This window comes from Typopeltis vanoorti, chromosome 2, assembly GCF_054136105.1.
Source record: "Typopeltis vanoorti isolate ZY-2024b chromosome 2, IOZ_Tvanoo_1.0, whole genome shotgun sequence".
Taxonomy (NCBI): domain Eukaryota; kingdom Metazoa; phylum Arthropoda; class Arachnida; order Uropygi; family Thelyphonidae; genus Typopeltis; species Typopeltis vanoorti.
The window spans coordinates 161,104,260-161,126,097 of NC_143550.1; the positions used below are offsets into that span (position 1 = coordinate 161,104,260).

General features: G+C 35.0%; 1 protein-coding gene across 1 annotated transcript in view; it reads right to left on the reverse strand.

Annotated features, from left to right (window-relative positions):
• Taf5 (TATA-box binding protein associated factor 5) overlaps nucleotides 1–21,838 on the reverse strand; it is a 281,049-nt gene that overhangs the window by 241,319 nt on the left and 17,892 nt on the right. The window contains exons 3-4 of the mRNA XM_090409115.1: nucleotides 14,745–14,823; nucleotides 6,903–6,981 (exon numbers count right to left, since the gene is read on the reverse strand). Coding sequence (XP_090265241.1) covers nucleotides 6,903–6,981; nucleotides 14,745–14,823 — 158 coding nt within the window. The remainder of the gene's footprint in view (nucleotides 1–6,902; nucleotides 6,982–14,744; nucleotides 14,824–21,838) is intronic.

Sequence of the window (21,838 nt, forward strand, 5' to 3'; positions counted from 1 at the left end):
TAAAAATTTTAATAACAGACAAAAACACACATAGTAAGTGGAAAACATTAGAGCAGAGGCCTAATGTCGTAATAGGGATGCCCTCTATGAGTGCCAGTAGCTAGGGATGGTTGCTAGGGCAGGATACCCTGCCTCAGCCAAGGCTAGCTACTGGCATTATTTTCCCAACTCTTGGAAATTTAACACAACCAAATTTATTCAGATTAGGTTAGTTTATTAAATCTTCTGCCAATTCCAAAAAAAAGTTTTTCAAGTTTGTATTTGCTGCAGTGAAGTATAGTAATTTGTTATTGTTTTTTTCATTTGACTCTGTGCAATCTATCCTAGGCATGGTCAGCTAGTTGCAGTGGCAGATGTATTTAAAGCTGATATCCTAGCTGATCCAATAATATGAATGTTGTATGAACAAGAATCCTTATACAAGTGAGGAGAGGCACTCTTTCTTTCTCAGTTTACAGAAAATCCACTCACACGGAGCAGATACATATAAACAAACTTTCCCATCATCCCCCCCCCCAAATAAATAAACTTGGTATTGCTAAAACCCTTATTAAACAGAGCCTCCAACCTCGGAACAAATAACTAAAAGAAACACATGTATTAACCACACTGAAAATTATTTAATTGTAAATATTTCATCCTAAGTATCTTAGGACATCATCAGTACAGTAGTTTTAAACAATAATAGGAATAACATACAGTTAGGGCGCATGATTACAATAGAATCTCATTAAACGTGCATAACGTGCTACAGAAGTAAAAAAAATAAAAATAAAAATAAAATATTTAACACAATTTTGTATGACAATTTCCCATACTTTAGGAATAGTAAGAACGCCATTGCGGTTTGAGTTTGGTCTGTGTAGTAGGGCTTCAGAACTTTCTTTGTATAAACGTTCATGTTTATATAAAGATCTATGTAAAAGTTTAGACTTTTCCCAATGGATCCTATGGTTTGGATTTTCAATTCCGTGTTGAGAGAGGCCAGATTTCTGCGGTTTAAAAAGACGAATGTGGTCTTGATGTTCCGAGATGCATTTCTGAACAGACCTGCCTGTCTGTCCAAAGTAAGATAATTTGCATGAGCATGGAATCTCACAAACGCCAGGCAACATCCTGAACATGAATTACAACTGTTTCTAGATAAAATTAACCTCCTTCATCATCGTATCAACTTTACGTTAGAAAAAGAATCTCCACAGGGTATCTCCTTTTTGGATTTACACATCCATAGAAAAGAAGACGGTTCCATCGCCACGTTTGTCTTTCACAAGCCAAACTTCTCAGGTTGCTACATTCACAATTCTTCTGCTCATCATCCATCTCAGAAATCTGGCATTATTAAATCACTAGTTTCCAGAGCACACAAATTGTGCTCCTCTAAAGAATCTTTAAAACAGAAATTAGAAGTAATCAAAAATACAGCCATCCTAAATGGATATAATCCTAAAACAACTCAAAAAATTATCAGTCACTTCTCCGCACATCAAACCAGATAGGAAGAAGTCCACAGGATTCCCATACCATACGTTAAAGGCATCTCAGAACGTCTTTCTAAAATTAGGAAAAAATACAATTTTGCCACTACTTACAAACCTATCAAACAAATTTACAACTTGTTACCTTCTCCTAAGGACAAACTCTCACCTTTGTTGTTGCCTGGCGTTTATGAGATTCCATGCTCATGCAAATTATCTTACTTTGGACAGACAAGCAGGTCTGTTCAGAAACGCATCTCGGAACATCAAGACCACATTCATCTTTTTAAACCGCAGAAATCTGGCCTCTCTCAACACGGAATTGAAAATCCAAACCATAGGATCCATTGGGAAAAGTCTAAACTTTTACATAGATCTTTATATAAACATGAACGTTTATACAAAGAAAGTTCTAAAGCCCTACTACACAAACCAAACTTAAACCGCAACGACGTTCTTACTATTCCTAAAGTATGGGAAATTGTCATCCAAAATTGTGTTAAATATTTTTTATTTTATTTTTTTTTTTTTTTTTACTTCTGTAGCATGTTATGCACATTTAATGAGATTCTATTGTAATCATGCACCCTAACTGTATGTTATTCCTATTATTGTTTAAAACTACTGTACTGATGATGCCCTAAGATACTTAGGATGAAATATTTACAATTAAATAATTTTCACTGTGGTTAATACGTGTGTTTCTTTTAATTATGATTGCACCACAGGTTTCATTATTTAAAAAAATAAAATAAAAATAAAGCTTCCGTCACAGCTGAACTCTCTTTATTCACTGTACCTTCCTGTCCAATGGTTAAAATGCTAAAAAAAAAATTACCAAAATAGTTGTTCCTTCTACTACCTCAGATTAAAAAAAAAAAAAAAAAAAAAAAAACAGCCAGAACTTTAAGGAAATATAATTGCTGCATTGATTTCAAACCTCATATGAAGCTGGCTGCCCTTATTCACTTTCCTAAGGATCAACTCCCTTCTCTTTGTTCCGGATGTACAAGATTCTTGTTCATGCAACTTATCATATTATAGACCAACTCAAAGATCTGCCAACCTTGAAGAACACAAGATATACATCTGCCACCACAACAATGGTCAGTCAGATCTAGTTGATCATGGCTTGTATACCTTGCATAGAATCAAATGCAAAAAACTACAATGCTTCACCACAGCAAATAAAAACTTGAGTTCTGGAATCAGCAACTGATTTAAAAAACCAACCTAATCGAAATAGGCATGGCTGTGGTAAACTTCCCAAGATTTGTGAAACACTAATTCTTAAACCTCTTGCCCAAAAGCAAAAGCTAGAAGGTATCCCTCTTAGAACTTCAGGCTTCTATTCTAACATCTTTCACTTTTGTGTGTGTGTGTGAGATTACAATTTTTATATTGTAACCCACAAGTTGTCTCTGCAACTCAGGCAAAATATTATAACTATTAAACCTGTGTTTAATTATTTTTTTGTGCTGTTTTCTTTCCATTAAACTTAATTATGAGTAATGTTCTATAGGTTTGCAACCTTTTAGGTACAATTATCATCAAAAGAATGTAAGATTAATTGTGTTTAATGTCCTTAAGAGATAGAAATGTAATAAACCTAAGAAACACACAGACCACAAACTGACAAAAGGAATAAGTTTTGAAAAGAGTTATACAGTCCTTTAGTCATGCAGTGGATGTTCTAATTTTCAAGATCACTAAAAAACACACGTACTAACCACAGTGATAAGTTTTAATACGTAAATATTTCCGTATTAAAACTTATGACTGTGGTTAGTACGTGTTTTTTTTTTAGTGATGAATTCACCACAGGTTTCATTGTATAAAAAAAATAAATTTTTAAGATGTCCATAGTTGTAGGGGTTTGTGCCAGGACATCATATAATGAACTTCACAGCTTCAGATGACACAGAAAAGCTACTGCCACAACTCAACATCACTTCAAACAATGCTCAGGATTCACGTGTGGTACATAGCTCATTTTGATTAGATAGTAGACTGTTGGACTGTTTGGAGACTTCCATCTTCAAATGAAATGGAAGTGTTTGAATCCAGCAGCTACCAAGCAAATATTATTTACCAGTTTATCTTCAAGTATGGTGGTAATGGAGTTATGATGTAAGGTCTGTACTAGAACCATTACCACAGTGCCCATAAAAATAAACATGGAAAAATATATTGATATTTGAAGAAATCTGATGCCAAAGAACAAGAGAAAAGACTCATGCTGGCTTGGACGCTGCCTGATCAAACAAGGTCCACATCCCCAATTGAGCAATCAGGGTTGGATCAAAAAATCAGCTACTGAAAACAAAAACAAAGAAATCAAACTAAACCTGTAAGGGATGGAATATCAACAGGTACATGGAATGTCTGCACACTATGGGCAACTGGAAAATTGCAATTGCTTCAAGAAGAAATGAAAAAATACAGATGCAACATATTGGGTATATCAAAAATGAGATTGACAATGTCAGAAGAAACAAATGGTGGAAGAGTTCTCTGGTCAGGGAAATGAAAGTAAGCATGAAGCAGGTGTAGGTTTCCTGCTAAGAAACAAGGCCTGTCAGGCAATGATAGGATACAAACCAGTTAGTGAAAGGATAATGGTTACAAGATTCAGTGTCCAACCATTTGATATCATGGCCATTCAAGTATATATGCCCACTGCAGAGAGTGCAGATGAAGACATTGAGAGATTTTACAGATATCTACAACTTGAAATTGATGAGGCCAAAACACGATATACTCATCATTGGAGGAGACTGGAATGCAAACATTGGCAGAAATAACACAGGATAGGAAAATGCTATGGGAAAATTTGGATATGGAGAATGAAATAAACATGGAGAGATGCAGGTGGAATTTGCCACTGATAACGACCTGATGATATGCAAATACCAAATTCCAACAAAAAGAATGTCATAAATGGACATGGTGCTCCTTCAATGGCAGGCATAGGAATATGATCGACCTAATATTAATATACCAGAAATGGAAAACATCAGTTCAACAGTGCAGGTCATTCCAAGGAACTGATATTGATTCAAACCACAGCTTAGTGATTGCAAATATAAGACTAAAACTGAAACAGAAGTACACAAAGGAAAGTTCCAAAAAGCTAGAGATATCTCAAGACTAAATGAAGACAGGTTAAGAACAGCATATCAGGACATGTGCGAACTAAACTTAAGACCATAAGTGAAAAACAAAATATAAATACAAGAGCAGAATGACTGACTACAGTACTAAAAAAGCAGTACAAGAAGTAATTTCTGAAAGAGAGAAGATCAACAAGAAATGGATAACTCAGGAAACCCTGAAATTGGTACAAGAGAAAAGAGAACTGAAACTTGAGAGATATTTCAGATGCATCAGATGAGTTATACCATCAAAAATGCAATGAAGTATGGAAAAAAACAGCAAGATCTCATAAAGCCAAATGGCTGGAGGACCAATGCAAAGACATTGAATAGTACTATGGAGAACACAAAAACTAGAGAGGTTTATAAAGTTATAAGAAATATCAATAGGAAGTGGCAAACAAGATTAATAGCAGTCAAAGATGAAGATGATAAAGTATTGATGGACAAGACTGAAATCATACACAGATGGACAAGATATTGCAGTGAACTATATAAAAATCAACTAAATAATACTACAACAGAAGTAATCAAAGAACTAAAAGCAATCTCTTCAACAGCAAAGATCTTTGAAAATGACATCTTGGAAGAGGAGGTGAGCAAGGCTATGAAACATGTCAAGAACAAGCATCCTGGAAATGACAACATAATAGGCAGAGATGCTAAAATATGGAAGAGAATTGGTTGTAAAAGAAATGCATAAACTATGTAATGAAATATGGAGATCAGGGTATGCCCCCGAAGAGTGAAAAAAATCAGTCTTGGATGTACTTCATAAGAAAGGCAATGCTTTAGAATGCACCAATTACAGCATTATTGCATTAATGAGTTATCTTGGCAGAGTGCTAATGAAAATACTTACAGAATGCCTGAAGGGTCATATGGAGGCACATCTTCCTGATGAGCAAGCCGGATTTCCAAAAGATGGAAATACAGTACAACAAATATTCACACTAAGACTAATAGTAGAGAAAGCTCAAAAGAAAGAATAAAAAAATATACTGATGTTTTGTAGACTTTCAAAAAGCCTTTGACCAAAATATAACATTGGCAGTCTTGGAATCCTGGTGTGGACAAGCAACAGTCAGGATAGTAGGTGTGACTGGAAATTGGTTTGCCACTAATCAAAGCACAAGACAAGGGGACTCAATATCACCAATCATCTTCATCACACATCTGGGAAGAACACTAGATAAGATTAAAGAAGAAGGTAGAGGCATTTCAATAAACTACCTCTGCTTTGCAGATGACATCATCCTGATTGAATAAGATGTAGTAAGGCTGGAATGGACACTGCAAACACTACATGCAGAAGGAAGAACATATAGGCTAAATATAAATTTTGAGAAAACTAAAACAATGATATTCGGACAACAGGAGTTACTGAACAAATTTACCATAAAAGGATTTCAACTCGAAAATGTGTAACAATTCAGATATCTTAGATGCCACATGATGCATGACTTGGACCCAAAAAAAAGAGGTAAAAATTAAAATACCAAGAGCAACAGCTATCTTGAACGCCATGGACAAATTATGGAAGAGTTGAGCTATAAAGATACACACTAAACTGCTTATTGTGGAAACCTGTATTTTCAGCAGCATGCTCTATGATTGTGAGGACTGGGTACTCCTGAGATAATCTGAAAGAAGGATATCAGCATTTGAGAGGAAGTGTTATAGAAAGATCTTGAGAATAAGCTGGATCCAGAAAGTGAACAATGAGGAAATGATGAATACAACCAAAAGAAAACTTGATCCAGAAAAGAATCAAAAGGAAACTATGTCTATTTGGCCATATATGTAGAATGAACAATGAAAGGAAATTAAAAATGCTGTTTCCACACCGTTTGATGATGTCAAATGGTGTGGAAACTCGGTAACACAAACTGAGTCATCTTGCACAAAATAGAATACAATTGATGAATCATATCAAGATGGCATCACACGTTGTTGTTGTTGATTTGGAGAATTCTGCTGTCTATATTGTTGTGCCTTTGTAAAAACAGTCCATTAAAGTATCAATAAAATAATGTACTACATCATAGTGCATATCAATAGTTTGAGGAAACAGGGATGAAAGATTACATCAGCCAGAAAGACCTGATCAGAATTTAAAATTTCCATTTTAATGGAAACACTGAAATACTTGACAATGGGCAGCTTATCAGGTCTCTAAGTCATAGCATAATTAAAATGAAAAATTCATTGTTAAACATACATCAATACTATCACTCAAATACAAAAATAAAAGTTTTATGATTCCTACCTTGCTGCTCATGTTCATTATATACCAGTTCCAAATACATATGAACAAAAACAGGATAAAGTATCATTGCAAGTTCATGCTAAAAAAAAAGGGGAAACAAGTTGATAAAATTAATTATCCATAAAATTATTAACTTTAAAAATGAACGAAACTTATATTTCAGTACTTTTATTAGCTACTTCATTTTGATTTTTAATTCTTAATAATGCATAACAAAAATATGTCTAATTCCTTAAAATTAAACATGATAAAGGTGGCATGAAAACTTGAAAACTACTACTAGAGATATTCTGAATATTTCTACTGTTTCATAGTAATCTAAAGAAATTCAAATAAAATAAAATAAAATAAAAAAAAAAATATATATATATATATATATACATAAATTCTGTGACATATTTTACGAAACTTGAGCTACTGATCCTTAAGAGTGTCAAAGGTAGATAACTGGAAGGAAACCTCCACATAACTTTAAGAATACGGAGACTATGGCTTCAGCACTAACATCCAAATCCTTACCTTCATCTGCATTCCACTAATAAACAAAGCAAAGGAGGATGAGATGGAAACTTGGGATTTAGCTGACTAAATTGTATTCAATATTGGCTTGAACCAGACGCAAACATGATGATACAACATGAGGAAATCTCCTGTGGCTGGGACTTCGCCCAGTTAAACAAGATTCCTACTGTTTTCATCAGGAAACCAAGACAAACGGGGTGCTTAAGCTATTTAGCTGAGAAGAGACCTCCACATAACCTTCACAGGAATGCGGAGAACCAACCAGGGCTTAGGACTTAATGTCCAATCCTCACCTTCTCTAGGTGCACCCTGTCAGGGACTGAACGGACGAGGATGGTCTTGCAATTTGGGATTAAGCTGACCAAATTGTATTCTTATTGGCTTAAACTAAAATATAAAATGATGGTACAACATGACAGAATTTCATGCCAGCTGGAGCGTCGCCTGGTTAAACAAGGCCCCCGTTGTTTTCGCCAGGGAACCAGGGCGAACAGCGAAAAGTCAGCTACTGGAACAAATCCTAAAACTAACCCCAACTCAACATGACCACAGTTCGAGATCGGCACTATCAACATAAGAAGCCTGAATGGCAAAAAAATGGAGCTAGCTGAGGAACTGGATAAGTACCAGATCGACATAATAGGGGTAACTGAAGTAAAAAAGACAAAAACTGGTGAGATCTTTCTGAGAAATAAATAAATACAAAATGTTATCAGGCAATGACAATCAAGGAAAAGAAGGAGTAGCCATAGTATTCAACACAAAATATGAGGCTAATCTTCTTGAATGGCAGGCAGTCTCAAGTAGAATGATGTGGACAAATATGAGAATGGGGAACTGGACAATGAGATTTATTTGTGCCTGTGGTCCCACAGAAGGTTTTACTAAGGTAGAAGTGGAGGAATTTTTTTGAGGCTTTAGAGAAAGCAACTGACACAATGAAAAAGGAAAAGTTGATCCTTGTTGGGGATCTAAATAGCAGAGTAGGAAATGATTGTCAGACATATAAAAATATTTTGGGAAAATTTGGAGAAAAGAGCAAAGCTAATAATAATGGCAAATACCTGTTGGATATCTGCTCAGGACATGGACTAGTTATTACTAACACAATATTCCAACATGAAAATGTGAACAAATTCACATGGAGAGAAGAGGCAAAGAATAAGAAAAGTAGACTACGTTATTGTTGATAGGGATGTTTTCACACTGGTGCAGGACATCAGAGTGTACAGAGGATTTGAAGTTGGAAGTGATCACAATTTAGTCTTGAGCAAGAGAAAAATGAATTTCATATTGTAAACAAGAACATGTAAAAAAGTTTTAAACAGAATAAAAGTTGAGCAGCTCTCAGATGTAAACTTAGACTAAAATACACAAATATTATTCAAGAAAAAATGAAAGAGTATGAGAGCAGGAACCAAACCTTGGATATTCAGTGGCAAGCCCGAAGAAAACACTTGATTCAGCCAGAGAGGCATATAGTGAGGTTGTGTGCAATTATAGAAAAATCAGAACTCCATGGTGGACACAGTAAGTTTAAGAGGCAGTGAAGAAAAAGAAGAAAGCATATTAAAAGTTGCTAGCAAATAAGTCAGCTTGTGCTCTCAGAGAATACAGAGACAAATGTAAGAAAGCTAAACACTGTGTAAAACAGGCTAAACAAAAGTCAAGGGAGGATTTTGGCAAGAACATAGAAAATAAATATCAAGAAGATAGAAGATATACTGGAGGTTATTGAAGAAGCTCAGAAATGGAGGAAAGAGTGCTGTAAAAGGAATTAGAGATGATAAAAGTGACATGAAAACAGGAAAAAAAGATATCCTTGAAGTATGGAGTAAGTACTTCGAAAACTTGCTAAATGAAACAAGCAGTGATAGCACAGTGGTAAAAAACAATCAACAGGCATACAGTTAAGAATACATATCCATACTTGAAGTAGAAAAAGCCATCAAAAGCCTGAAATATGGAAGGGCAGCAGGATTAGATGATATTCAACCAGAAATGCTCAAGTATAGAGGTATAAAAGTCGTACAGTAGCTGCACTGCATAGTTCAACAAAGCCTGGACAGAGGGACGAATTCCAGATGATTGGACTTATAGTACACATATATAAAAAGGGAAATAAAACTGAATGTGAGAATTACAGAGGCATTTCATTACAGAGTGTGCCTAGTAAGATACATGCAAGTATATTTGTGAAACGGTTGAGAAGGATTGTGGAAGAAAAGCTTGGTGAAGAAAAAGCTGGATTCAGGCCAAATAGAGGCCGTCAGGATCAGATTTTCATTTTACGACAGATAGTTGAGAAATCATGGGATTATAACAAAGATGTGTATTGAAGTTTTGTAGATCTGGAAAAGGCATATGACAAGGTGCCAAGAGAGAAGTTATTCAATACACTGCAATTATATGATGTCAATGGGGCATTATATCAAGCAATACTTAGTTTCTATTTGAGTTGTAAATCAGTAGTCAGAATTGAAGGAAATACAGGAAGATGGTTTAATGTTAAACCTGGTGTCAGACAAGGATGTACATTATCCCCTCTCTTATTCATTATCTATATTACTCACATTATGAAGCAAAGTAGTATTAAACCTGATATCAAAATTAAGAGTGTTAATCTCGGCTCTTTGCTTTATGCAGATTCGCTATAAGTCTGCAAGATTTCCTGACTAAATTGAATAACTGTTGTAATAGATATGGTATGAAGGTCAGCATTAAAAAGACAAAGACAATGAAAATAGGCTGAAACATTGAAAATATCAACTGCATTGTGAATGGAGAACTTATAGAACAAGTAAAACATTTCATCTACTTAGGCATGATTTTTAGTGAAGATGGTAAGTTAAATATGGAAATAGACTACAGAATCAGCAAAGCTGGTATGGTAGGAAGTCAACTGAATATATTTATATGGAATAAGAGAGAAATTAGCCAAAATACTAAATTAGCTGTATACAAGACAGTGTTCAAACCAGTTTTAATTTATGGATCTGAGAGCTGGGTCAGAAGTAAAACACTTGACCAAAGACTAGAGACCGCAGATATGAGAGTCCTGAGAAAGATTACAGGCATAAACAGATGGCATCAATGGCAATATCATATTAAAAACGAGGATATTAGGAAAGAACTTGACGTTGTCAGCATCCAGGAATGCGTTAGCAGAGCTAATCTCAGGTGGTATGGTCACTTAAACAGAATGGGTGAGGAAAGATTTGCAAAACAAGTGTTCTCTGGCAGGTTGGCAGGAAAACGACCCAGAAAAAGACCAAGATATAGGTGGATTGAAATGGTACAAAGTGGTTTAGACCATAGAAATATAAGATCTGATAATGATGTTGGAGTCTTGACAAGTAACAGACTGGTTTGGAGGAAAATTGTAGATAGGCAGTTAGTAATGAGTTAAATTTTTCATGAAGTACTATCATATGCTGTAGACCCCTTGAGAGTACAAGTCAGGAATGTGATGATGTCTAAATTAGACACGAAAAAGTCAGGAAGGTGAGAAAATGCTCTGGAGGCTATTGAAAAGCTTAGAAATGGAGCAAAGAGTACTGTAAAAGGAATGACGATGATAAAGGTGGCATGAAAACTACTACTAGAGATATTCTGAATATTTCTACTGTTACACAAGCAGTGATAACAATGGTAGAAAATATTCACAAGGAAAATAATCAAAAGCATGAAATATGGAAAGTCAGCTGGAGTAGATGATGTTCAACCTAGAAACGCTCAACTATGAAGGTATAAGAGCTTTACAGAGGATACACTGCATAATTAAGAAAGCCTTGACAGAAGTTTGAATTCTAGATGATTGGAGTAGTTCCCATAGTTCCCATCCACAAAAATGGAAATAAAGTTGAATGTGAGAATTACAGAGAAATTTCTGTATCAAGTATTCCAGATAAGATTTAAGCAAAAATATCTGAAAAGGAGAATAAGAAAAATTGTGAAACTTAGAGAAGAACAATCTGAGTTCAGGCCAAAGAAGCCAATTGTCAGTTTACAAAAATAGTTTAGAAATCCTATGAATATAACAAACATCTGTAGTGGAGTTTTACAAAAATAGAAAAAGCATATGACAAGGTGCCAATTCAAATGCTGGTCAGAACACTACAATTATATTGAATTAAAGGAACATTATACAGAAAAACACAGTCTATTTAATTGTAAGTCAGCTTGAAGTCATGAAACAAAGGAAGGTGGCAAAATTAGGTTAAACACAAAAGGTACCCTTCTCTATTGTCACTCTTACATAACATCTACATGGATTAGATTAAGGAAGTCTGTGCTATTAGCCTTGTAGCCTTGTGCTTCGCAACCATATGCCTGTAGAAGGAGTGTCCTAGGTTCGATTCCCATCGACGACATGAGGAACTTAAGGATATTTCTCAGCCATAGCCAAGTTAGCCAGTCTTGGGCATGGACAGCAGGGTTTTTCTGTCAGTTTATCTGGGGTTTTTCATCCCGCAAGCAGGCAAATCAGTCTTCTGAATACACGAATTACAGCCAGGAATATTGACCCAGCCATATGCCTGATTTGCCAGCCTATGCCAGTTCCGGAGCCCGGATAAAATTGGGGGGGGGGACTCAGATGGTGCTGTACATTCCCGTTAAAAAAAGGGAGGGGGGGATTACTGTACCATCACACAGAAAGGAAGATTAAGAAAGTGGTATTAAATGATCCAAATCAAAGACATTAAACTTAGTTTTGTGATTTAGATAGATCATGTACTCCTAAACAAACTAAATTAAATAACAACTATAACAAATTTAGTATGAAAATTAGCAATAAAATGGACCAATCTATGAAAATAGATAGGAACATGAAAACTTCAACTGCATTCTCAGTGGAGAACCTATAGAACAAATACGAGGATGGTCTGAAAAGTTTTCTCGGCCTCGACCATAGATGGCAACACTATCAGCAAGATTTTTCTTTTCTAAGTTGGTACATCTGTCATAAGCATCCATGTGAAATTGCAAGTCATTCTATCAAGTAGTTTGTTTTATACAGATGTCTGAAGCAAAAGTGTTGTCTGTATTCCTTGAAATGGATAAAAGTGAGTATCGTGCAATTATAAAATTCTTTGTAAAAGAAGGCTTAATGCCAAAAGAAATTCATTCAAAGTTCATAAAAGTTTATGGGCATTCTTCTCCTTTGTTTTCAACAATTAAGAAATGGGCTGCCGAGTTTAAATGTGGCCGTACCAGCCTTGAAGATGATCTACGTGAACAAGTCCAAAAAGTGTAATAACAACAGAAATCATTGATCAAGTGCAAGATATATTATTGGATGATCAGCGAGTCAAAGTGTGTGAAATTGCTCAGACTATAGGCATTTCAAAAGAACGTGTAGGATATATTTTGCATGAAGAATTGCATATGAAAAAGCTTTGCACAAGAATGGGTGCTGCGCTTGCTCACAGCAGATCAAAAATGAACTCACATGAAAATCTCTGAACAGTGCTTGGAGTGTTTTAACAAGAATAAAACAGATTTTGTGCGTCAATTTATAACTATGGAATAGACTTGGATTCACAATTGCAGACTAGAATCCAAACATCACTCAAAACAGTGGACAGAAGCCGGTTGTTCAGTGCCAAAGAAGTCAAAGTCAGTTCCATCAGCAGGAAAGGTCATGGCACCGGTGTTTTAGGATGCTAAAGGCATTTTGTTTATTAATTATCTTGAAAAGGGTAAAACAATAACCGGGGAATATCATACTGATCTTTTAACCAAACTAGATGAAAGATTCGTGAGAAAAGACCTAGTTTGCAGAAGAAAAAAAATCATCTTTCATCAGGACAATGCACCTGCCCACAAAGGCATTTTGGCAATGGGAAAATTAAAGGATCTACACTATGAATTGTTGGAACATCCACCCTATTCCGTACATTTGGCTCCCTTTGACTTGTGTCTCTTTCCAAAACTAAAACTCTTCCTCGCTGGTCAGCGTTTTTCTTCGAATCAAGAGGTAATTACAGCTGTAGTTGGTATTTTGCAGATCTTACCGAGAACCACTACAGGGACAGGATACTGGTGCGGGAGCATGGCTGGAATAAATGTATTAGTCTTAAGGGAAATTATGTTGAAAAATAAAAATAATTTTGAAATTATAAATTCGTTTTTTCATTGTTAGGCCAAGAGCTTTTCAGACCACCCTCGTAAAATAAAATAAATAAAATAAAACATCAACTGCATCCTTAGTAGAGAACTTATAGAACAAGTAAAAGATTAAAGCTATTTTAAGTACATTTTTTAGTGAAGATAGCAAATTAAATATGGAAATAGAGAGCAGAATTGGCAATGCTGGTATGGTAGGAAATCAAACGAATAAATTTATATGCAGTAAAAGAAAAATTAGTGAAAATGCTAAACTAGCTTTGTAAGACAATGATGTTCACACTAATTTTAACTTATGCATCAAGATGCAGGATTACAAATGAAACACATGATTAAAGACTAGAAATCACAGATATGCAAGTTCTAATAAAAATTAAGAGAGAGTGAAGAGATTACATCAATGGCAAAATTACGTTTAAAATAAGAAAATTAAGGAAGAACTTGATATTGTTAGCATTCAGAAGTATGACTGAAGAGTTATCCTGAGGTGGTATAGTTACTTGAACAGAAATCGATAGGAAAGGTTGGCAAAAAGGTTTTTTTTTTTTTTTTTTTTTTTTTTTTTTGCCAGGATGGCAGGAAAAAAAATTGCAGAAGGAAACCAAGGTCTATGTGGATTCAATATAGTAAAAAGTGCCTTAGAAGACCAAAATATAAGATCTGCAATATTGAACTTCTGACATAACAAATCAATTTGGAGAAAAACTGTCAAACAGAAGTCAGAAATTATGCGAACTTTTAATGTAGTACTATTATAATATCCTGTACACCATCTTGAGGGTACATGTCAGGAATTTAGTTATGTTTTTTTTTGTTTTATTGCATGGCTACAGAGTTATTGTGTAATCCTATACCTGGCTATTTGACTGAGAATGATGGTGCCCGAGTATGTCTAACTTAGCCATCACTGCATGTAACCTATCTTGTATTTTATTTATTTATTTTTTATTGCATGACTATAAAGGAGTAGCAGAATGCAATGTAAAGAAAGTTAATTCATGATATAAGCTTCTGTAGACTATTTTGCAAATTACTTTAAAATAAGTTGTGAGATTTAATTATTCTAAATACATTACAACTAGCAATTTTTACAAAAGAATATCTTCAAAATAAATTACAATTCCAAAATAACGGATATACAACCTTTATAAAGCAAATACTAGTATAATAAGTACCTTTTTTATTACTTACTCTGTATGTATCCAAAGAGGATTCAACAAATTTTCTCAAGTTTGAATATGTTTCTTCATATATATCTGGATCACCTTCACTGTTAGGATAAGACTTGTATTAGAATAATAGTAATCTTAATTTATTCTCAAACAACAAAAAGAAATAAATTGTAATACAGGTATCCCTCGATTAATGCGGTTAATTAATCCCTCAATGTTTCCGCATATATCAAAATCGCGTTAATCAAATATAATAATCAATGCTAAAAATTGCAATTCGTCCATGATCAATTACTGTATTAATAATTCGTTTTATATGGACTCTTTTAGGAAAGATAAAAAATGAATGCAAAGAAAATGTTTAATAAATACTTGTACCTACATTATTTACTGCAATTTTTTTTTATCAAAAGAAGTTATCAAGAGTCGTTTGAACAGTTTTAATTTTTTTTCTTATCAGCATAAATTCTATGATAACAAGCAAAATGACTCTCCAGACCTCGGCAAAACAAGCAATAAAACATAAAGAAAAACTACTGCAAATATAATACTCTTCTTCAACCTTTTGGTTCTGTCCACTGCTGGACAAAGGTCTCCCCGATGATTTTCCAGACCACTCGGCTTTCTGCCTCTTCCATCCATCTCACTCCTGCAATTTGTTCCAGTTCATCCCTCCACCTTCTTCTCGGTCTTCTTCGTCTTGCTCCATCCATTGGTCTCCACTCTGCTGTTTTTCTAGTCCATCTCCCGTCACTGCATCTGGCAATATGGCCAGCCCATTCTCCACTTAGCCTGTTTAATGTATTTTACAATATCCGTGACACTGTTCGAGATCTTATCCAGATATTTGTCTTCCTATCTCTTAATGTTATTTTTAGCATACTTCTTTCCATGCGATGTTGTATTGTTCTCAGCTTTTTGCTTAGGGTTTCAGTTAAAGTCCATGTTTCTCCTCTGTATGTTAGAACAGGAAGTATGCACTGGTAGAAAGCTTTCCTTTTTAGACTCATAGGAATGTCACTTCTGAATATGTCTCTCATTTTTCCATAAGCCATCCATCCAAGGTGAATTCTTCTTTCAATCTCTTTTCTTTGGCAATCCTCAAAGGATAACAATTGTCCCAAATATACATATGAAGTAACTTGTTCTATTTCATGGTTTCAACTTTGACAATTCTATAGTTTATGTATTTATTCATCATTATTTTTGCTTTTTCTCTATTTATTTTTAATCCAACTACTTAGTAGGCTTCATTTAGCTGACTTAGCCTTTCTTCCATATCTTCAAGATTATCTGCTATTAGGAAAATATCACCTGCAAATTTCAGATGATGCAGCCTTTCTCCATTTATGTTTCCCAATCAAGGGAAACATAAATTGTTTCCCTTTCAAGGCTTCTAAAGACTTCCTCTAGTGCCGCTGTAAATAATTTGGGAGATATGGTGTTGCCTTGCCTTTTTGTATTGGGAACTTTTCACTGTTTTTATATAATTTAATTACAGAGGATGCATTATTGTGAATATGTTTTAGTGTTTTCACTATATGGTTTCTCAGTTCCCTGGGTTTCAAGAGCTTTTAGTGTTGCAGATATTTTAACTGAATCCAATGCTTTTTCGTAGTCTATATAGCCCAGACATATTTGTAACAGCTAAAAAAATTTAATAATGTTCCAAGAATAAAACTGAAATTGATGTGCAATGGACTGAGATTTTTTTCCATTATCAGAGTAATAATGTTTCTTTGAAATCTTTAAAATTCATTATTGAATTATGTCTGTGCTTACCGGGAACAAAAGTAGCAACAGAGCATGCATTTTCCATAATAAACAATATGTGGTGGGTGCTCAAGGGTCAAAGTTGTATAACTAAGAGGAGACCTCCACATAGCCTTTAAAGGAATGCAGAGAACCGACCAGGGCTTCTGACCTACTGTCCAATCCTCACCTTCTCATGGTGCACCCTGTTGGGTATCTACCTGGATACTGAACGAACGAGGATGGGCTGGCAATTTGGGATTTAGCTGACCAAATTGTATTCTTATTGGCTTAAACCAATATACAACATGACAAAATTTCATGCCGTCTGCGGAGTAGCCCGGTTAAACAAGGCCCCCGCTGTTTTCGCCTGGAACCAAGGCGAACAGCGAAAAGTCAGCTACTGGAACAAATCAGAAAGCACACCCCAACTCAACATCACCAGAGTTAAAGATCGCTACTATCAACATAAGAAGCCTGAATGGCAAAGAAATGGAGCTAGCTGAGGAATTAGATAAGTACCAGATCGACACATAATAGGGGTGAATATAACAAAAAAGACAAAACTGGTGAGATCATTCTGAGCAATAAATACAAAATGTTATATTCAGGAAATGACAATCAAGGAAAAGAAGGAGTAGCCATAGTATTCAACACAAAATACAAGGCTAATCTTCTTGAATGGCAGTCAGTCTCAAGTAGAGTAATGTGGGCAAATATGAGAATGGGGAACTCGACAATGAGACTTATTTGTGCCTATCATCCCACAGAAGGTTCTACTAAGGTAGAAGTGGAGGAATTTTTTGATGCTTTCGAAAAAGCAACTGACACAATGAAAAAGGAAAAGTTGGTCCTTGTTGGGAATTTAAATATCACTGAAAGAAATGATTGTCAGACATACAAAAATATTTTGGGAAAATCTGGAGAAAAGCGTAAAGCTAATAATAACAACAACAGCAAATGCCTGTTGGATTTCTGCTCAGGACATGGACTGGTTATTACTAACACCATGTTCTAACATAAAAATGTGCACAAATTCATATGGAGAGAAGAAGCAAGGAATAAGAAAAGTGTCATTGGCTATGTTATTGTTGATAGTGATGTTTTCTCCCTGGTGCAGGACACCAGAGTGTACACAGGATTTGAAATTGGAAGTGATCACTATTTAGTCTTGAGCAGGATAAAATTGAATTTCATATTGAAAAGAATGACATATAAGAAAGTTTTAAAGCGAATAAAAGTTGAGTAGCTCTCAGATGTGAACTGCATACTAAAATACACAACGATTATTGACGAAAAAATGAAAGAGTTTGAGAACAGGAAACAAACTTTGGAGATTCAGTGGCATGCCTTGAAGAAAACCCTGATTGTTTCAGCCAGAGAGGCATGTGGTGAGGTTGTCTGCAAGGATAGAAAAATCAGAACTCCATGGTGGACACAGGAAGATAAACAGGCAGTGAAGAAAAAAAAGAAAGCATATCAAAAGTTCCTGGCAAATAAGTCAGCTTGTGCTCTTAGAGAATACAGAGACAAATGTAAGAAAGCGAAACACTGTGTAAAACTAGCTAAACAAAAGTCATGGGAGGACTTTGGCAAGGACATAGAAAATAAATATGAAGAAGGTGGTAAATATTCTGGCAGTTGTTGAAGAATCTTAGAAATGGAGGAAAGAGTGCTGTAAAAGGAGTTAGAGATGATTAAGGTGAAACTTGAGAAAAAGATATCGTTGAAGTATGGAGTAATTACTACGAAAAATTGCTATATGAAACAAGCAGTGATAGTCAGTGGTAAAAAACACTCAACAGGCATACAGTCAGGAATACATATCCATACTTGAAGTAGAAAAAGCCATCAAAGGCTTGAAATGTAGAAAGGCAGCAGGAGTAAATGATATTTGGCCAGAAATGCTGAAGTATGGTGGCATAAAAGTCTTACAGTGGCAGCACTGCATGGTTCAGAAAGCCTGGAGAGGGACGAATTCCTGATGATTGGAGCAGAGCTTTAATAGTACCCATATATAAAAAGGGAAATAAAACTGAACGTGAGAATTACAGAGGTATTTCCCTACTGGGTGTTCCTGGCAAGATCTATGCAAGTATACTTGAGAAACGGTTAAGAAGAATTGTGAAAGAAAAGCTTGGTGAAGAACAAGCTGGATTCAAGCCAAATAGAGGCTGTCTGGATCAGATCTTCATTTTACGATAAATAGTTCAAAAAGCATGGGAATAAGACAAAGATCTGTATTTAAGTTTTGTCGATCTGGAAAAGGCATATGACAAGGTGCCAAAGAGAAGCTATTCAATACGCAACAGTTATATGGTGTCGATGGGACATTATATCAAGTAATACTTAGTCTTTATTTGAGTTGTAAGTCAGCAGTTAGAATTGAAGGAAGTACAGGAAGATGGTTTAATGTTAAAGCTTGTGTGAGACAGTGATGTGCATTATTCCCTCTGTTATTTATTATCTACGTGGATCACATTATGAATGAAAGTGGTATTAAACATGATATCAGAATTGGAGATGTTAATGTCAGCTGTTTGCTTTATGTGGACAATGTTATAATTCTAAATAAATCCGCTACAAGTTTGCAAGATTCCCTGACTAAATTGAATAACTGTTGTAATAGATATGGTATAAGGTCAGCATTAAAAAGACAAAGACAATGAAAATAGGTAGAATTGTTGAAAATGTCAACTGTGTTGTGAACGGGGAACCTGTGGAACATGTAAAACATTTCAGCTACTTAGGCATGATTTTCAATGAAGATGGTAAATTAAATATGGAAATAGACAACAAAATCAACAAAGCTAGTATGGTAGGAAGTCAACTGAATAAATTCATATGGAATAAGAGAGAAATTAGTCAGAACACTAAATTAGCTGCATACAAGACAGTGTTCAAACCAGTTTTAACTTATGGATCTGAGAGCCGGGTCAGAAGTAAAACACTTGACTAAAGACTAGAGAATGCAGATATGAGAGTCCTGAGAAAGATTAAAGGTGTGAACAGATGGCATCAATGGCAATAACATATTAAAAACAGGATATTAGGAAAGAACTTAACATTGTCAATATCCAGGAATGCATTAGCAAAGCTAATCTCAGATAGTATGGTCACTTAAACAGAATGGGCGAGGAAAGATTAGCAAAACAAGTGTTCTTTGGCAGGAAAACGACCCTGAGAAAGACCAAGATATAGGTGGATTGATACGGTACTAAGTGCCTTAGACGATAGAAATATAAGATCTGATAATGATGTTGAAGTCTTGACTGGTTTGGAGGAAAATTGTAGATAGGCAGTTAGTAATCAGTTAAATTTTTCATGAAGTACTATCATATCCTGTAGACCCCTTGAGGGTACATATCAGGAATTTGATGATGATGAACAATATGTGGACATCTGAAAAAAACCAACTAAAGGTCAGCACTCTGAAGGCTATGGTAATTCACAAAATGCAATATTGCTGGATTGTGTAAAGAGTTCAATCAATCGATAAAGGAAACAAAGAAATTTTAAAGGAAATATAGGCAACGGATAAGTATTAGGTAAAATCATTTAGAATGTAATGGTTTTTGAGTACCTGATTGTTTCATTATTTTGTGTTATGAAATGTGTGATAGAATTGTCGTCGTTGTCGTCCAGTAGCATCCTCTAGCAAGAGGATTGCGGCAGATGAACAGCTCTTCTCCATTTCTCTCGATCTGTCTGGCATTTGTCTCTGTATTCTCTAAGAGCACAAGCTGACTTATTTGACAAGATCTTTTGATATGCTTTCTTCTTTTCCTTCACTTCCTCTTTAACTTCCTGTGTCCACCAGGGAGTTCTGATTTTTTTATCCTTACAGACAACCTCACCACCTGCCTCTCTGGAAGAATCAATCAGGGCCTTCTTCAAGGCTTCCTTCTTAAACCAGTCCATTCCACATTGTCATTGAACCACTCTCTAGTTGGTCTTCCTCATCTTCTCTTCCCCTCAACTTTCCCTTGTAATATAGTTCTTGTTAGGTGTCCCAAAGAACCTCTCAAAAGATGTCCTGCAAATCTGGTCTTTCTTTGCATAATATTCTTGAGCAACGTTCTTTCCATCCCAACTCTTCTTAAAACTTCTTGATTTGATATTCTCTCTGTATAGCTAATATTTTCCATCTTTCTATAACACCACATTTCCAATGCATTAATTCTTTCCATATCTCACTTCTATAACATGCAATACTCCAAACTGTTGCTTTAACTATTCCAATTCTAATGCCTATTTTAGTGTTCTTGTTTATTAAAATTCTCTTCATTTCCATAAATGCCGATTTAGCTTTGCCTATTCTATTGCTAATGTCCAACTCTGAAGTTCCTTTCTCTGAGATCATTTTACCTAAATATTGAAATCTTTCCACTTCTTCTGAAATCTTTCCTCCACATCTTATTTTTACATTATCTCCTATTTTTCTGCCCATTATCATTATCTTGGTCTTCTTTGTGTTAATCCTTAGTCCGTATTCTTTACAGGAGTTTTCAATTCTTTGAACAATTTGTTGTAATTCATTTTCACTTTCTGCCATCACCACTACATCATCTGCATATCTTAAGTTATTAATGATTCTTCCATTTATTTTTATTCCTTCTTCTACATCCTCAAGTGCCTCTCTAAGCATCTGTTCACTATAAAGGTTAAACAATAATGGTGATAACTTGCATCTTTGTCTAACTCCTCTCTCCACTGGGAATTCTCCCGTTTCCTCTCCATTTACACATACTGACAGTGTTTGTATCCAATATAATCTCTTTAAAATTTCCAATTCATAAGAGTCAATATCAATATTTTCTAGCATGTCAAAAAGCCTTTTATGTTTCACTGTATCAAATGCCTTTTCAAAGTCTAGAAATCCCAAAAACAACTTTCCACCATGGTTTAGTGTTTTCTCCCCAATAATTCTTAGATAAGTTATAGCCTCTCTAGTTCCTGTGTTGGTTTGGAATCCAAACTGTTCCTCATTCATTTCTTTTTCTATTTTACTCTTAATTCTCTCCAAAATTATTTGTGCCAGAATTTTTGCTGTGCGAGTTATAAGACTTATCGTTCTAAAATTGTTACAGTCTAAAACTCCCGTCTTTTTGAAATGGGGATAAAAATTGATCTTCTAAACTCCTCTGGTAATTCTTGTCCCTCATAAATTCCGTTAATAATTTTCCATAACACTTCCATACTATACTTTTTCACCTATATTCCTTATAAGTTCTATCTGTATACCATCTATTCCAGGGGATTTTCCTTCTTTCATCTATTGAATTGCTAGATTCAAAAGAATAATCTAGATAGAATAACAATTGTTAATTGTTGTTTGAAATAAAATGTATTATGAATCAA